General features: G+C 33.9%; 1 protein-coding gene across 1 annotated transcript in view; it reads right to left on the reverse strand.

Annotated features, from left to right (window-relative positions):
• LOC149781738 (echinoderm microtubule-associated protein-like CG42247) overlaps positions 1-19,585 on the reverse strand; it is a 113,163-nt gene that overhangs the window by 52,637 nt on the left and 40,941 nt on the right. Inside the window, exons 8-11 of the mRNA XM_089935006.1 lie at positions 18,864-18,933; positions 12,450-12,551; positions 5,075-5,170; positions 3,475-3,636 (exon numbers count right to left, since the gene is read on the reverse strand). Coding sequence (XP_089791132.1) covers positions 3,475-3,636; positions 5,075-5,170; positions 12,450-12,551; positions 18,864-18,933 — 430 coding nt within the window. The remainder of the gene's footprint in view (positions 1-3,474; positions 3,637-5,074; positions 5,171-12,449; positions 12,552-18,863; positions 18,934-19,585) is intronic.

Raw genomic sequence — 19,585 nt, forward strand, 5'->3', positions numbered from 1 at the left:
ATTTAATAAACAAAGCCAATGCAGGTATAGCAAGTTTGACTGGAGTTTTGTATATGGTGATCAACGTAATTGCATGCACTTTACAAAAAAAGTAATGTTTATTCTTTTTCATTGTAAACTTATACGAAAAATGTTGACATTTTAGAGGAAGCTGCACACAAAAATATTTGCGTCCTTACTAGCTACAACTTTACCTCTGTAAACAACTGATGGCACGTATCCAAAATTAATCTGAAAATCCCATTTGCCTCGATAATATAGAGCCCGCGATAATATAGCACTGGAGTATACAGTGAAATAATGATACATTAGTTTGAACTTGTCAGGCACTGAGCCAGGAATAGAATATAATCTTGACTGTATTTGTTATAAAAAGTTTAGAATGATGGTCCCAAATTCAAAGAACAGTCAGTTATAGAAATATAGCATTTTCAGATTTTATACCTTGTTTTCAGAACTAAAGGATTCCAAACATGATTTGTAAATTGAAGGCTTCCAATAACCGTTATGATATACGCATACTGTTTTGTTTTATTAATTCATCGTATTTTATATTTTCAATCAACATTTTTTTACAGAACTGATCCAAAAGAAATGGCAGAATATCAAAGAGGTGATGATAAACAAGAAAATCAGTGAAGTGCTAAAACCATCATGAAACCAGTATGGATGGATTTTCAAAATTAAATGGATAATTGGCACTAAAGGAATCTTATGATCATTCTTGATATTTGGACCTTTGAAAAAAATTTATTTATATGTGCTGAACAAATTAAAAATAAAATATATTTATATATTCTATAATATTTGCTTCATTATTGTTGGTCTGATGTTTTATGCCAGGGAGGTGTCCAAGAAATCTTTGGACAATATGTCTGAGGACACCTTGGACAATATGTATTAGGAATCCCTGGACAATATGTCTGAGGAACTCTCACAATGGTTGAAAACCATGAACATGTTAGAGAATTCCTAGGAAACCTCGGAGATTGGTTACAAAATACCTAGGAAGTCCAAGGTCAACCTCTCACATTTGACCAAAAAAACCTTGGACACTGGTTAAAAAAAATTGTCCTTGGACTATTACCTCAAAAAGTCAGCAACGAATATTCTGAGGTTTTTCCTAGGAACATTTGTCTCATGATTTCCTTAGGAAACCTTGGAATATGTACCGCCGCGTGGTGACTAACCTACAATGAAAGTGCCTTCCCTGGGTCTCATTTATGTTTTACTGGAACAGCCCTAAAATAGTTTTTTTAAAGTCATTTGGGTTAATGACAATATTATTAATGATTTACAATCCAAATGTTGTCACACTACTAGCATAAAAAAACTCAAACTGAGACCTAATTTTCATTACACAAGTCATACTCCTTAAGATATATGCATCAATGAAGTTTCATTACTATATAATCAAGTGTCAAATATAAAGGTAAGAACCTGATTACATTTTTTTAATATCCTGTACATGCAGATAATAATACAACTACTACCACTGTAAAACCCATGTCTTGCAAAATTCCAACTCAGGCCAAACAAAAACTTTGCATAAATTTTATAGCAAAAACAAATGAAAAATGCAACTATTATTTGTGAACAGTGCATCTTTCTATGTAGCATTCCATAGAGGAATTTTCTGTGATAGCAACAAATATTTTTTGAAAAGCCATTGGATATTACCCTTATGTGTAAACCTCTACATTTACTTAAAAGATGAGCACAATCAGCATTAATAATTACCTTTTGTGTAAACCTCTACATTTACTTGAACAAGGGGCACAATCAGCATTAATAATTACCCATATGTGTAAACCTCTATATTTAACTGAATGAGGGGCACAATCAGCATTAATAATTACCTTATGTCTAAACCTCTATATTTACTTGAACAATGAGCACAATCAGCATTAATAATTACCTTATGTCTAAACCTCTATATTTAGCTGAATGAGTGGCACAATCAGCATTAATAATTACCTTATGTGTAAACCTCTATAATTAACTGAATGAGGGGCACAATCTGCATTAATAATTACCTTATGTCTAAACCTCTAAATTTACTTGAACAATGAGCACAATCAGCATTAATAATTACCTTATGTGAAAACCTCTATATTTAACTGAATGAAGGGCACAATCAGCATTAATAATTACCTTTATGTGTAAACCTCTATATTTAGCTGAATGAGGGGCACAATCAGCATTAATAATTACCTTATGTGTAAACCTCTATATTTAGCTGAATGAGGGGCACAATCAGCATTAATAATTACCTTATGTGTAAACCTCTATATTTAACTGAATGAGGGGCACAATCAGCATTAATAATTACCTTATGTCTAAACCTCTATATTTAGCTGAATGAGGGGCACAATCAGTATTAATAATTAACTTACGTGTAAACCTCTATATTTAGCTGAATGAGGGGCATAATCAGCATTAATAATTACCTTATGTGTAAACCTCTACATTTACTTGAACAAAGGGCACAATCAGCATTAATAATTACCTTATGTGTAAACCTCTACATTTACTTGAACAAGGGGCACAATCAGCATTAATAATTACCTTATGTGTAAACCTCTATATTTAACTGAATGAGGGGCACAATCAGCATTAATAATTACCTTATGTCTAAACCTCTATATTTAGCTGAATGAGGGGCACAATCAGCATTAATAATTACCTTATGTCTAAACCTCTATATTTAGCTGAATGAGGGGCATAATCAGCATTAATAATTACCTTATGTGTAAACCTCTACATTTACTTGAACAAGGAGCACAATCAGCATTAATAATTACCTTATGTGTAAACCTCTACATTTACTTGAACAAGGGGCACAATCAGCATTAATAATTACCTTACGTGTAAACCTCTAAATTTACTTGAACAAGGGGCAAAATCAGCATTAATAATTACCTTAAGTGTAAACCTCTACATTTACTTGAACAAGGGGCACAATCAGCATTAATAATTACCTTATGTGCACACCTCTACATTTACTTGAACAAGGGGCACAATCAGCATTAATAATTACCTCATGTGTAAACCTCTACATTTACTTGAGCAAGGGGCACAATCAGCATTAATAATTACCTTATGTGTAAACCTCTACATTTACTTGAACAAGGGGCACAATCAGCATTAATAATTACCTTATGTGCACATTCTACATTTACTTGAACAAGGGGCACAATCAGCATTAATAATTACCTTATGTGTAAACCTCTACATTTACTTGAACAAGGGGCACAATCAGCATTAATAATTACCTTATGTGTAAACCTCTACATTTACTTGAACAAGGGGCACAATCAGCATTAATAATTACCTTATGTGCACACCTCTACATTTACTTGAACAAGAGCACAACCAGCATTAATAATTACCTTATGTGTAAACCTCTACATTTACCTGAATTGGGGGGCACACTCATTATTAAATAAGCAGCATATTTTTTGTCCGCTGTACCTGAAATATCCCACTGTTCCTGTCCCTTAGAATTCGCCCATCTTTGTTTTTTGCAGGGTCATAGAAGAGCTTCCAAAAGTAAATGTGCTGACTTCCAAATGTAATAAGTATTGTGTCATCTTCTGGGAAAAAGTTTCCATAGATAACTGGTTCCATGGATGTCTGTAATGCAAAAGAAGAGATGTAAATGTATTCATTAAATGTATAAAATTTAATGAAATAATACTAAACAAGTCATTACATGATTCTTGAATAACTACAAAAATTAAAGACTTTTACATTTTTCCTGTTGAACATCGTTAATCCTTCCTACTGGAATATTTGTGGTATTTCTAATGTTTTCAGCTGCATTTTTCACATAGAACTGAGCATAACATGCCAATGAAATGGGACATAAGTGTTTTTCCCCAAGGTCAAAATGAGATAGCCAACCCAGACTGGCCCAGGACAGATGCCAAACCTGCAAACCATGCATAAAGAGTATGACAGTACAAACTAAGCTATTACAGCTCCCACTACTGGAATATAATATGGTTATTCTAGTGGGTTATTCTAGTGATATTGAAAGTTTTCATGGCTAACCACTGCCAACTATTTGCAATATAACAAGCATACATGACTAACCAGTGTCAACCATTTGCAATATAGCAAGCATACATGGCTAACCTCTATCTACTATATGTAATATAACAAGCATGCTAGGCTAACAAATGTCTACCATTTCCAATATTGCAAGCACACATGGCTAACCTCCATTTACTATTTGCAATATAACAAGCATGCTAGACTAACCACTGTCAACCATTTGTAATATAACAAGCAGTCATGGCTAACCATTGTCAACCATGTGCAATATTGCAAGCATGCATGGCTAACCACTATCAACTGTTTGCAATATAACAAGCATACAAGGCTAACCACTGTCAACCATTTGCTGCTGCTGTGGGGTTTAACGCCATTTTTCAGCACACGATAGGCTATACATGGCGGCCAGTATTAATGGTGGAGGAAGAACCCGGGAAAACCCCGGAAAGAACCACCGACCCACGAGAAGCTACTGGCAAGCTTTCTCACATACCCACATTGGCCGAATCCAAGACTCGAACCCACGCAGGCAGAGGTGAGATGGCAGTGATCCGTAATGGAGTGCGCTTTAGACCACTCGGCCACTCGGGGCCCCTCAACCATTTGCAATATAACAAGCATGCATGGCTAACTAATGTCTACCAGTTGCAATACTGCAAGCAATATGACCAACCCTATACACAGGGCCAAATCTAAAATTAAATATTCTGCATTATTTCTGCATGTAATTATCAAAATTGCTTCAAATAGAAAATATTTCAACTTAATCGATCCCCTTTGAAGCTCATTAATGTGTAAAATACAACATTGTAATGGCATTCACAATAACAGTTCATGTATTGTATTTACATGCAACATCTTTTTATATTGTTCAAGAGTTTATTATTAAAATTTCATTTCTCTCATTAAAGTCCCATATCTATTATGTTTCAGACCATAACAATAAACTACACATTTATAAATATTTATTTACAAAGTTTTGTATCCAAATATGCAAGGTTCTAATCTAACTAACCGTTGTTCTGGCAATTATTCTTTCAGTCTGCCATTCCCATACACTGAGGATATGTTTGTTGCTGTTATCCAAGGCACACATAAAATTTCCAGAACTCTGGAAAAGAACAATTAAGAGATAGCAAAAAATCTCAATACACAACTGTCTGTCACAAGACTCGCCTAAGGTCTAAACAAAAGCATTGATTTAAATGCAATGCAGGAAACTATCTGGACATATCAGATGTTATTGACCCAGTTTATTTACATCCATGGACTGCTTCATCTCCCCCTGAAATTTGGACATATTACAATATAGGCATATCTAAATGAAACTGATCTGTCAATCATAGCGAATATAATCTCATACCATTTTAATTATAATGGCATTATGGATAATTATATCATATTTAGAAGCAAAATAAATGTAATTATGAGCAAGTGTGAGAGAGAGTGTGAGAATCTGTATTCCTAAGCCTGGTTGTTTTTATGTTAAGTACTGCTATGACAAATATGTAATTCGTCCTATAGAAGTCACAAATCAGGGCTTTTCTTATCAGCTAGGTGATTTACCTGGCTTACTTTTACTTTACACCTGGCTACTTGAAAAAATATTTTAAAAAACACCTCCTCTGGCAACTCCCCCTGCAACTTTAAATCCAAGAAAAGCCCTGCAAACTAATCAGACATGATTAAAGATTCATAATGGACTGATAATTGGCATTTTGGAATCCACACCTAAGTAATTAAACTATTCACCAATGATCAATGACTTAATGGGTGATAAAAGTTAATCATCTACTGACACAGATATGAATACACTCAATTTCAGTCATGTTTACCTTGATCGAAGCCTTTTGAGACTTGTACATGTTTTGTATCTAAAGTAAATTACCTCTACAAAAACAAATTTCATGACTTCATGAACAATCATGAACTATTCATGAATGTTTGGAAACATTCTTGAAATGTTCATGATCAGTTCATCATTTGAGTTCATGGACAAATTATTCATGAAAGTTCCTGAACTAAGTTCATGAATTTTAATGAATTATGTACTTGAAGTTCATGAACGCACTGATGAACTTTCATGAACTATTATAATATCTTTGAAGTTCCTGAAATGTCATGAACTTGTTTCATGAACAATTCAAGTATTCTGATGCAACACCAAGATATTTCTTAAAAATGTATATGAAATTTCTATATCATTATATTCATAAAATGGTTATGAAAATTCATCATACAAACTTCTCACAATATTAGTGAAATATAAAAAAGGTGAATATTTTTCTTTTTTTAAATGATATGATACTGTACGAATGTACATAGAGATCTTTTATTCAATACTTGTTTACTTAACCTGAGTAGTTCTGGATTAATATGGGAAAATATTTTCTGGCCAGCATGAACAAAATGTACCATATTACCATATTTGTTGGGACACCATAAATTAATTTTTTTTTGCATTGTATGTTCTGGGACACAATCTTTTTTTTTTGTCATAAGTTTGAGACACCTTTTAAATCATTCAAAAATTACAGGTCGGAAAATGCGCTCCAAATGAAATTTTATTTTAAAAAATATAAAACTGTGTACTTGAGATAAAAATCTTTAATCCACTGCAGCAGTCACTCATCAACACAACCCTTCTCCTGCACACGTACGATCTATTCTTTAAGTACATATTTTTTTTAGCTTTCTCATGCCATGAAAAATTGTTAGAGGCAACACATCACCTGAAGTGGAAACTTCAAGGACAAAAGTCAGAATTTTTCAAATATGCACTAGAATTGCAGATTCTCACACTTTTGACCCCCATTTTATCATCAGTCCATTCAGGAATGCAATCAAAGTGCACTATAGTTTCATCCATGTTAACGATCATATTGTTGATGAAATGATCTGTTTCTCTTCTGACCTTCACGAATTCATCACATGATTTTATTTTCTCCAAATCTTCTGGGTGATGCTGGGTCATCTATGTTCGCGCACGAAGCACTAAATTGTGTCACTTTAAAAACTGTTCCATTGTTTCACTTTTTTTTCAAAATTTTCATGAATACCAGTGAAAAGGAACCAAAATTAGCTTCCGTATCTCAACTGTCTTTGTATATTCAAAAATAAAAAATAAAGAATCAGCACACTTCAAAGAATCCATAGTCAGCTTCCAATGTCAGCTTGCTTTGCAATAAAATAACCTTTGTATTGATATCCTTTAAAAAAGAAATCTGGCTTCAGAGTCTAAAGTCAGCTTCCGAGGTTGGCTTGCTTTGTAATAAAAATAACCTTTGTCTTTGATGTCCTGTCGGCAAGTTCAAATAAGAAGTGTACTGCTGGCTGTCTGTTGTGTTTATTTACCACCCGGGCTTCTGTGTGCTTGGCATCTGTAGTAATAATTATTAAAAAGGTACACTGATGTCTATGGGTAAATAGTAATGATACTTTTGTAACCCGCGCTGGCAAAAAGATTGTCACTTGCACTCAAGTGAATGTGTTTTCAAATAATGAACTTTATTTGCATACTACTGTCATACAGTAAACCTGGATATAATTCAATCTTGGCTATTTTGCACCTAACACCGTGTTATGCATGAATGGCAGTTGTCTTCCATATATTAGTTTATTATTTCCTTCTCATTTGCGAAATCGTTTGCTTCTCTTCTGGCCTTCATGAATTCATCACATGATTTTATTTTCTCCAAATATTATGGGTGATGCTGGGTCATTGACATCTGCGCACAAAGCACTATATTGTGTCACTTTAAAATTTGTTCCATTGTTTCAATTTATTTTCAAAATTACCATGAATATAGGTGAAAAGGAACACAAGTTTGCTTCCATATCTCGGCAGTCTTTGTATATTCAAAAAAAAAACAAATCGGCTCACTTCAAAGAATCCATAGTCAGCTTGCTTTGCAATAAAATAACCTTTGTATTGATTATCCTTTACAAAAAAAGTACTCAAAGTCAGCTTCTGAGATCAGCTTGCTTTGTATTAAAAATAACCTTTTATCTTTGATGTCCTGCTGGTAGGTTCAAAGAAGGAGTTAACTGCTCGCTGCCAGTCATGTTTTGTAACCATCAGGGCTTCTATGTGATTGGCATCTGTGGTTACAATTAATACAATAAATGTAATACGAAGGAGCACTGAAGTCTGTGGGTAAATAGTAAGTATACTTTTGTAGCTCGAGCTGGTGAAAAGATTGTCACTTACACTCAAGTGAATGTATTTTCAAATGATGATTTTTTTTGCAAGATACTGTCATACAGTAGACCTGGTTATAATTAAATCTTGATTGTTTTGCAACCAACACTGTGTCATGCGTGAATGGTGTCTTCAAGATATCAGTTCACTATTTCCCTCTTGTTTGTGATTTTGTTGGCTCTAGTTTTCAGTCAGATAACATGTTCAAACCTTTGAACACATCCACATACAACTGTTTCTCAATGTTCATGTCAATGAACAATGTGGTGTGTGGTATCGGACATAATTGATACACACTGTCAGTATGGAAGCCTACGCTACTTATACAGATTTTGCAGATATATTTTATTCTTTAGTGATCATGTTGAAAATAGGAATAAATGATAACAACACAAGGTTAGTTTCTTTCTTTTTCTTATCAATTAAGTGTTTTATTTATCTATTTTATTGCACCATGCAGTGGGGGGTAAGCACAAATGCAATACAATTTTTTTTCGTTTCTCATGTCTTGGGAAATATGACCAAAGTGAAAAAATGTTTCACCGTAAGTTCTGGGACAGGAAATTATTTAAATTATTTTATCATGTCCCAACATATAGGGTAAATAGGGTATTTGCTACAAAAGCAATGTTCTAATGTTTTTGTCCATTGCTCTCATAAACTGCACATTCTATTGACTTAGTGGTTGACAATTAGCCATAAAAACCTAAATATGTAAACAACAATTATCCTGATTGGATGACTGTGAAAGATGTGATATAATTAGTTAATATACTCGCAAGATTTCAGCAATGAATCCAAAACGAGGCTAAGCTAGGCACCAGCTTCATTTTATCTCACAACCATGGCTGCTACAATTGATACTGGCAAGGGAAAAAATAGTGACGAATATTTTTGTGCAATGGCGATGGCAGAATTCACATTGATTTTAAGCTTCCACTATATTCCATCAGTGAAGATGGAGCGTCGTAGAAAATGGATTGTTGCAATATGTCGTGATGAGGGGCCAAATGTTAAGATAATAAGCTGGATGAATGTTGGTGTTTGAATTTTCTTCTGAATGATGTAATAAAGAGAAATCAAAACGCAAAATAGGTTCTTTCGTTGAAGCAAACGAGTGTATGTATGTGTGTTATATAATGGTAGGTTTCTAAAAATGTTACCCCTAGTCCCATTCCACAAAACAGGGTCATCGAAATCTCTGCGTACCTCCACGCAGCGCATTCATCTCAGCACAATTATGAATTGATATATGAGAAGTAATTACAGAAAAAGAGAATTTTATTATCTAGTTGAAAAAATAAATAGAAACAGTAGAATGAAAATGACCATGATAGAAAAGAGATATAGCACTAGTAAAATGAAAACGATGAGAGGACAAGTTGAATAAAATTAAGAGAGAGAACATGACTGGCTAAAACTTAATGAAACTGTTGACAAAACCTATGATGTGTGTAAACGTAAGGAAAAGTGCACGCTTATATCACAGGCCATTGAAATTCTATCATTGTAGTGAGTCAATGTCAGAGAAATCCCCCCAAAAGGGAAGCAAATATATATATATATATATATATATATATATATATATATATATATATATATATATATATATATATATATATATATATATATATACATACATACATACATACATACATACATACATACATATATATATATATATATATATATATATATATATATATATATATATATATATATATATATATATATATTCCTTCCTTTTTTCTTGCATATTTTGACTTTTGTTTACAACAGTAATATAATTTTAATGGCCTGTGCTGAAAAAATAGTTTTATTTTTTTGACAACTAATTATTGCAATTAACTCATAGTTGATATTTTATTTTGGAGATACCTGTGATGAAATTCTCAACGAATGCAAAAGAAATATCTGGCAAGCAGCTTAGATCCTTACTCAGTGTACAGTAGGATGCCATATTTTTTCTCGATCTGCCTAGCTTAGCCTCGTTTTCGCGATACATTAATATTTATGAGGATCTCATTAAGAATGGTCTATACCTATGGCTAGTCAGCTTCATTTAAAGTAAAACTAGTAACACAATTCTCCAATAATATAAAATGCTCAGTAAGTTGTGTATTAATTGCAAGGGGTTAAATAATTTTGAGCTGGACCATAAATAAAGTGGGGTACGAAAATAATGTGCTAAAATCTGAAGACCATGTTGATCAGAGGTTACCGGTAATTAGCTAACTTTATCTTTCTTTCAGATCAGACAGCAGAAAAGTAAAATTATTAGAGGATGAAGTTTGTAGGTTAAGGAGGAAAAATTGAAAACTGGAGGATCCTATTGCCAAGATGGAAGAGACATTAAATAGTGACTGCTGCAGCAATGTTAAAGATCCAAACAGTAATCGGATGGAACAGCTTTAGTTGCAGATTGAGACATTCAGTAGTGACAATGGGTGGGATATGATTAAATTATAGGCCATGAACATCTTTACAAAAGAGTTATCTGACAGGTCAGTTTCTGGGGAAAAGATTGGTCAAGTCAGGAGAAACTCCAGTGGAGCCCCTTGATGATGAAATATGCTTCAACAGTTGATTGAACACAACTGCCCCAATATCTCATAATTGCAATGCCAGTAGCTGGTAAAGGAAAGTAACATTTCCATTGGTCACAATGTTACAACGTGATCAAAATGAATTGCGTTCATTTCTGTTTGAACTGTAAAGAGAACTACTTTTCCACCTCTATAAATAGAGTCACAAGTACAGCATAAGATAAACACTGCCAGTGAAGACAGACACGAAGTAAGCATTAAAGGAAAACAACATTCTTACATCTTTTTATAAAAATAATTGAATACATTTGGCTTCCATTGGTTGAAGGACTGGTATTATGATGACCTTATTACGATCAAGCAGGACAATCTCAAGTGCTATATATAGCTACGTAACAGAAAAACTCCAAACATGTATTACTACGCTTAATTAAGATTTCTATTTTTTAATGATGCAACCAAAATAACATAACGAATAATTGAAATTTCAATTATAAGAGTTTAACGTTGTTTTTTCTGAGTTTATCGTTTTATAAACTGTCAGTTGCCAACTCACACAGCTTACATAATGCCCTTCGGACGTTATTTGCCCTTCAAAGAAAAATTACAAAACATTCAAAAAGCGTTGCTAAGAGTAAAAAAAATTATCACTTGTCAGTTTACATATTCTTTGATGCATATTAAAAATTTATCTAAAATTAAACATCGTTTTTAAGATAATATGTTGCATTTTATACTGTTTTAAAACACCCACATTACTTGTGAGTTTGTCAGATGACAATTTATTTATAGGAACTGTTCATGAAGTCATGAATCATTCATGAGAAACTTTGTTCATCATAGTTCATGAATATGTTCATGCACTTGTTCATGAATGATGATGATCCAATCTGTGGACTTTTATGAACTGTTCATGAATTTAGTTCATGAATATTTCATGAACTGTTCAAGAACAGTCTGTAAAATGTTGGATCATCAACAGTTTATGAATTCATAATTTCATGAACTGACCATTTTCAGTGCATGCACATTCATTAACCTTTTGATGAACTTACATGAACCATTCAAGAACAGTTCATGAATTATTCATGATCATTTCATAGAGGTAAATTATAATTTTATTGTTCCTACTCTTGCTGCTATTAAAAACTAAAATGTCAACAAAAATATCGACTGAATAAGTGAAACAGTAAAATTTTTGATTAATGGAAACATTTAATATGTATAATCAAATGTATGATTAATGGAAATGTTTAATATGTATAGTCAAATGTATGATTAACAGGTACATTTAATACCTATTCAGTCAAATTAAGGACACATTTACTACATTCAAATGTAAAATTAACGGATAAATTTAATACAGATACATACACTAACACATTTAATTTGTATCCAAACTTTGATCATCCTGAGAACAACTGACTGAACCAAATCTATGTCCATGATGGGTTTTAACTTTGTCACTCATTCATTTTAAGGAGGCAGATAGCAGATATCTCTTTAATATGTATTCAATCTACAGGTGATTTTAAGTTTAATGAGATAACCTTAACTGAAATGACGCATGTTTCTAGAACTACTTATGTTACCTGCATAAACATCATTGCATGTATTCTTGTTCATGTGAAAGCAAAATTTACCTGCATAGAAAATCCAATGGAAATGACACCTCCAAGAAATGCACCAATGCCAATAACTGAGTATGTGCTCAAGGAAATGCCATGCCAGATTCTAATATGGGCCTGGAAAAGAATCAGAAAGGTTACAATGACCAATATGGCCTATTGAAAGATACATGAGGGTATCCAAAAAATGTGGTGTCTCATTTAAATGACCCTTTTTATGTGCTCAAGCACCTAGGTATAGCAAAAGTGATTCAAAATTTGATTGACTGTGTGTACTGGGGGGGGGTATAAAATAAATGAAACACCAGATGCTATTTATGTGTTGTGTCAAATAATGTTTTAAAAAGGAAATATAAATACATAATACTAAGCTTCTTGTTCTTTTCTTTCTTTCAATGTCATAGACCAAATGTGGTCACGGGTCTCCACAGCAGTGCTGTGTTATAATGATCTTAATGCTAAACATGATGCATGCACTATTGATGCTGAAAAAGTGGTGTCTTACAATCTGCAGTAACCTGGCTCAACAAAAACTACAACAATTTTGAAGACCTGTATATCTCGCCTGCTCTGCTGTAGCATAATGTACAAATGCTCACAAAGTCACTCGAGTAAGAAAGTAGGTCGCTGTGATTTACTTTTAACAAGGTGAGAAGTATCTCTCCAGATAAAAGTACTCATCAAGTTTCAAGGCCATACATATTTAATGAACATTACCTCCATTACCCACTGAATTAATAATTTAATTACCATATATCATCTCCTAGATGCAAGATATGCTTTATATATAGCAATATAACATACTTGTATAGGACATGTTTTTCAGTGTTTTGCAAGTGAAGTATGTTACCTGTATGGTGTATTGGGACACGCTGTCTCACGATGTCTTGACCACATGGTAAAAATAGATTTGGTATGTACGGTAACCTTGAATGATTATTTTGTACATATTTTACAGTAAAAGTCTAACAAATTTACCTTGTACCATGTATAGTTCAGTCAGAACATCATCAATTTCCTCCCTAAGTCCAATGTTTTCCTGTGCATTCACTGCCAATACATACTATTGCGACATTTGCACTCTCTTTGGTTTGTGATTGCTATGCAATTTAACTGGTCTTTAGCACAATGTGACCTTTCCCTATAAACAGCAACACATGAATGTTACCATGAACATCACTATTATCTTGTTCAGTTATGGAAGTCCTGCACTGGGTTACATTGTTATACAGTAGACATTTGAAATGTGTCAAGCCATGTTAGATCTACAAAGGAGCTGCAATAGCTAGTCCCTGATGTTTACTAAAAAAAAGTGAATGTGTAATAACATTCATGCCTACATAGTTATTCAATGACTGTTAAGACAGCACAGTGTATTTTCCCCATGTTCTAAAGCAGACTAGGCATAGATGGAATGAGAATGTCTTCACTTATATTTTGAGTACAAGATGGGAAGTATTGGCATGTCAACCAAAATATACAATAATGAATCAGAAAGTATCCAGATTGGCCCAATAATCTGAGAAGTCCAGACCCGGCTCTGTTTGTTATTTGTTTGCTTGAAATTTAAATCCTCTTGAATAACCATTCTTATAGATTTTGAGAATAAAGGCATAATAACTGTATCACTGACACATCTGATAGACTGCCAAACTGTCTTAAACTTACTGAAGTTTGGATGCACTGTCAAATCAGAGCCCATGGCATTTGCTTAAAATAATAACAGAGCAAACAGTGTGGAACCTAATCGGATAGGGAATTTTGATACAACAAATCTAGGTTGACATTGTTTTACACAACCAATATGGCATTTTGTGACTCCAAATAAAAGCTGACATTATTCAACACGATTAGTAATATTGGCATTTTGTGACTCCTAATCCAGGTTGACACTATTCTAAACAAGTAATATGGCATTTTGTGACTCCAAATCCAGGCTGACACTATTCTACACGACCAATATGGCATTTTGTGACTCCAAATCCAGGTTGACATTATTCTACACAACCAATATGGCATTTTGTAACTCCAAGTAGACACTATTCTACACAACCAATATGGCATTTGGTGACTCCAAATCCAGGTTGACACTATTCTACACAAGCAATATGGCATTTGGTGACTCCAAATACAGGTTGACATTATTCTACACAAGCAATATGGCATTTTGTGACTCCCAATCCAGGTTGACACTATTCTACACAACCAATATGGCATTTTGTGTCTCCAAATCCAGGCTAACACTATTCTACACAACCAATATGGCATTTTCTAACCTTGAACCCCCATCCCTTGATTAATGGACGGATACTAAAATTTTTGTTGTAACGAACCCCTGTGTTTGAACCATCATTTTTGCAAGAAGTTGTCCCACACATACAAAATTGTCTGCTACCCTTCATGTGAACTTGCCACTTAAATATAAATTCTCAAGAAATTCACTGGCGTATAGTCTGTTTCTAAATTCTTAAGTAATTTTTCCCCATCAGCAAGATGTCATAAACACATTATATCCTATTCATTGTTGTTTCTCTTCCATATAATAATTTTTTTTATATAAAATGTTAAACTTTACTAACTTTTTTACAAGATCGGTTTTGTTTGCTTAATTTATCTTGCCATTTATTGGCATTATTACATTCAATTTTATAAAACTAGCTAAAAATCTAACCTAATTACTCAACTGAAATGCTGATAGAAACAGTCCAAAGTAATGCATTTCATTTCTATTGCCCGCTTAATAAATATTACATCTTTCCAACGCTGTGTGCAGAATAGGCCAACATATCGTGAGTCAGGAAAACACGGGGGTAGTATCCCCTGTATCCAAGATTAATATTATTTTGAACAGAATATTCTGGTCACAACTGCCTCTTTTCAAATGGTAAGAATTGCTGTATTTTATTTTCGTCAATCGGTTGAATAGTATGCATTTTGCTTCAATATTGGAGATGGAAACCTTAAGTGCACAGAAATGCCTGAGAGTATTGTAATACAAGGAAAGACAATTCCTCAATTCAGCTTTGAGATTCAATAATCTGGACTATAAATCTGGCTTAAAACGAATAGCAGTCCATTTTCTAATCTGAGTTTCCTCCAAATATTCCCACCCCATTTTTCATAGTTGAACATTTAGGTTGGGCTGTGAGGTCATTGCAACTACATATCGAAAATTTGGAATTTGCTGCCACTGTGCATAGCAACATATTGTAGTTGATTACCAGTGGGCCTAGAAAATTTAAACTTATGTTATATCAACTCATACCTGCCTGAAATCGATAGGAAAATGATTTATTTTTTCAGAAATGGCAAGTACAGTAGTCCCCCTCTTATAAGGCCACACCTAATGCAGCAGGGAAGTGGCCTTATAATGCGGGTGGCCTTTCTAGAGGGGGATGACAAATGCGAATAGTAGATATGAAAAAAGTCACAAGTACATTTAATTTTAAATATTTAATGTTTTAATTAAAAAATCACATGCATGATGTGAAATAAATGTAAAACAAACTTTGTCATCATTTTCAAAAGAATGCTATGAATAACCATTGATATAGTTTTAAAACTGTCTTTATAATTATGTTACAGTTCACATCATCTGTCACTTTGTTGGTAACAGTCTAAAAAACAAACCAGTCTCATCACATTAAAAATATCCTTGCTGTTATATCCCCTGCATATATCGTTTAGTCTTTTGTTCCAATCTTCGACAACTTCATTATTAACATCAGCTGATTTGCCGCTAATGACAGAACACTTGATATTGTGTCGCACTTGAAATCTGTGCAACCATCCGTTACTTGCGGTAAAGTAGTCATATCCCGATTCAACTGACAAACTTTTTGCTTTTTCTTATCTTTCAAATCAGGATACAAACGTCTCCTGGCTCAAACAATCTTCCTTTCTCCGTCCATATTTTCACCTTTCCACTTCTGCAGAATTGTTTCATTATCTTTCACGATATTGTTTATCTTAGTCTTTCCGACGTTAGATTTCTGCAAGGATCCTCGATGACCCTCCCCCCCCGTCAGTTGAATTACTTTCACGTTCTCCTCTAAATTGAGAATTTTTATTTTCTTCGATGACATGTTGATCTTTTTGCAGTAATTTATTCATGTTGCCAACTACAATACTGATAAAACAATTTTGTATGCATCTAAACAAATTGCCGTGTGTTTTTAAAGGAAGTGATCTTGTCACGTGATTCATTAATCGCAGTCTGGTACCCTATTGTTTTTATACATTTCTTGAAACTAAGTGAGAGAAGCCAAAAGGGCTTTGATATGTACCATTAACATCACGCAGATTTGACCTCACGGCCGCTAGGATTCGTAATTTTGACAATTATTGTCAGTAGTAAGAGCCACTGATTACAAAAGTGAACAAGCTCAACATCTTACTAAGGGAAGCCATAAAGGCTATTAAACCATTTTCCTGCTGACTTGGGTATTGTACATCGATACTGCCACTTCTCAGCTGTTACTATTGTTCGATAATTGTAATCTTAACAATTATCAGAGTGACTAAACCGGACATCTTATGATAACACAGCAGTAAGGCTAATTGGATTACATGTACGTACCCTTTTGTATGGATTAAAATTTGAGTCTTTCTCGGTTTTTATGGAATAAATTTGGCTTCTCGTGAGGCGTAAATGATATAATATTAACCTTAGTGGTAAATGTACTTTACTCAACACTTCTTTCAGTAACGAAAACCTGACATCGGGAAAAAGAAATCGGATTACTTAACACACATTATGAATAAAATACTGGTTCTGGATACATATTCAAATAAAAAGCGGCCGCTTGTGAGGGGTAAATTTTATAATTTTCCACTAATATGCTGGCCGCTGGTCGCGTTAGCTGGGTGGCCTTTTGCGAGGGGTACTTTTGAACACAAACTCGTCGGTGCCAACGGATTCTGGCCGCAAGGAGCGGGTGGCCGCTGGTCAGGGGGGCCGTTCAAGAGGGGGACTACTGTAATCTTTAATCCGCTGACAGACTAGGTGAAAATACAGTATAGATAAAACCTAACCCTGTACTTGCCATTTGCATTAATAGTCACATGACTTCACAAATCTCAAACAACAACATCGACAGTCCAAATAGTTACATGATATCAACAACAAACTCCTTTTTAATGTTGATGTACAGAAAGTCAGTTATTTTAAATGAAAGTCTGATACCTTTTGTAAAAACCAGCAATCTGTCCAGTCTGATTCATCAAGCAGAGAGCACAGGTCAATGTGGTAGTCACATGATACAAAACTCCAGAACTTGTTCTCAGAATATATAAATATGGAGAATTTTGTGTTCTTTCGTTTTTGTATTTTTATTACAACCAGCATAAGACTTTCATTTAATATTTTTTTTGATTATTTTTCTCTACAACAAAATTGTGGGTTGATAGATTTGTGTACTCATGCGACTGACATAATGCAAATCGTGAGTGCCAGGTAACATTTCATCAATGCCATAGTTTTATCTTGTCTTTCAGCAGATTAAAGACATAACAATTTTAATACTCAAAATTTCTGAGAAAATAGGTAATTTTCATGTCGATTTCATGCATGTATCACTTGATCTAACAACGTTTAAGTTTTCCTCGGCCACAAGGTAAGTGGCTATGCTTTGCCACGATCATGGGGGTCTCTTGTGATGCTAGACTAGTTTTCATACCTTCTATGTAACGAGAGATACAGATATTGAGCAATCCACTGAGCATTTGGATTGACTCAACATATGTTTATTGCATGCACCCAAATGATACATACTGCACCCTTCGATTATTCTGGTTAGAACTCGATAAATTTAATTTAACTCATGATCAGTTTAGTTATGACTCGATTACATGAATGTTCCGGGTGTCAAGTGGAGATGTAAAATTCCCAGGTTTTTCATGACTTTCATCAATATTTGCAAAATTCAAGGACTTTTCACAGTCGGGAAATAAATTATCAGTTTTCCTGACTTTTCCCCGATTTTCCAGTAGCATGGGAACCCTGTCTATCCCTGAAAGTCAGTATATATATATATACATACATGGATTAAAGAAACAAAATTTCTCTGTAAGAACAGAGTTGTTGTTGTTATTGTAGGGTTTAACGCCATTTTTCAGCACACAATAGGCTATACATGGCGGCCAGTATTAATGGTGGAGGAAGAACCCAGGAAAACCCCAGGAAGAACCACCGACCCATGAGAAACTACTGGCAAGTTTTCTCACATACCCACATTGGCTTAATCAAAGACTCAAACCCACGCAGACAGAGGTGAGATGGCAGTGATCCGTAACGGAGAACACTTAGACCACTCGGCTACTCGGGGCCCCATGTAAGAACAGAGAGCAGCCAACTTCCATTAAATACTGGAAAAATCAAATCTTAATAATTTTGCTATTGTGGGTCTTACCGGTTGTATTGAGACCTACCCCATTTTCTGTTGCCTTTCCCTGCATCTGTCCAGTAGCCACCAGGTACTCATTGGGGTGTAGGGTCATGCTGAAACAGAAAAACAATTAAGACTTTAATGTCAACAATTAAGAAAGAAAAAAAATTGAATGTTTTAATCATAAGTTAGGTCTCAGGTAAGAACTCAAAACTGATCAGGAAAAAAGAAATGTTACGCAAAACTCTACACAATAATATCAAATAAAAGTTTTCCGATATTTTAGAAAAGACCATAAAGATGTTAATTTATATGGGTATCCACACAGACATACACTAGAATTTAGCAAAGGTACAGCACTACACCAGCACAAAATAACAAAGCCAAAATTTGATTCGGAAAAAATGAGTTCCAGAATAAAGTAGTAAAGTATAATTGCTTCATTTATCAACATGCCAATTTTACCACAGTAAAATGTTAAATAATTGTGGGAAAAATGTGTGCTTTAATTATTATGTGCTTATTTATGCAGGTCAATTAACCTTGTATAATAATGCATTTAAATGGTTATTTTTTATGGAAAGACCAGATGTGTAAAATTTAAAACAAAAGTTGCAGTGCATAAATATATACACTGTCAGTGTTTGATAGTTTTCTGATGTGGGTCTATGAATGCAGTCAATTTCTTTTTATTTCATAGTACTCATAGGTATCAAATTTCATGGTCTTGCAAAATATGACAGGTTTGTTAGTACTTAAACTTGT

Source organism: Sinohyriopsis cumingii, chromosome 15 (assembly GCF_028554795.1).
Source record: "Sinohyriopsis cumingii isolate HCF-2022 chromosome 15, ASM2855479v2, whole genome shotgun sequence".
Taxonomy (NCBI): Eukaryota; Metazoa; Mollusca; class Bivalvia; order Unionida; family Unionidae; genus Sinohyriopsis; species Sinohyriopsis cumingii.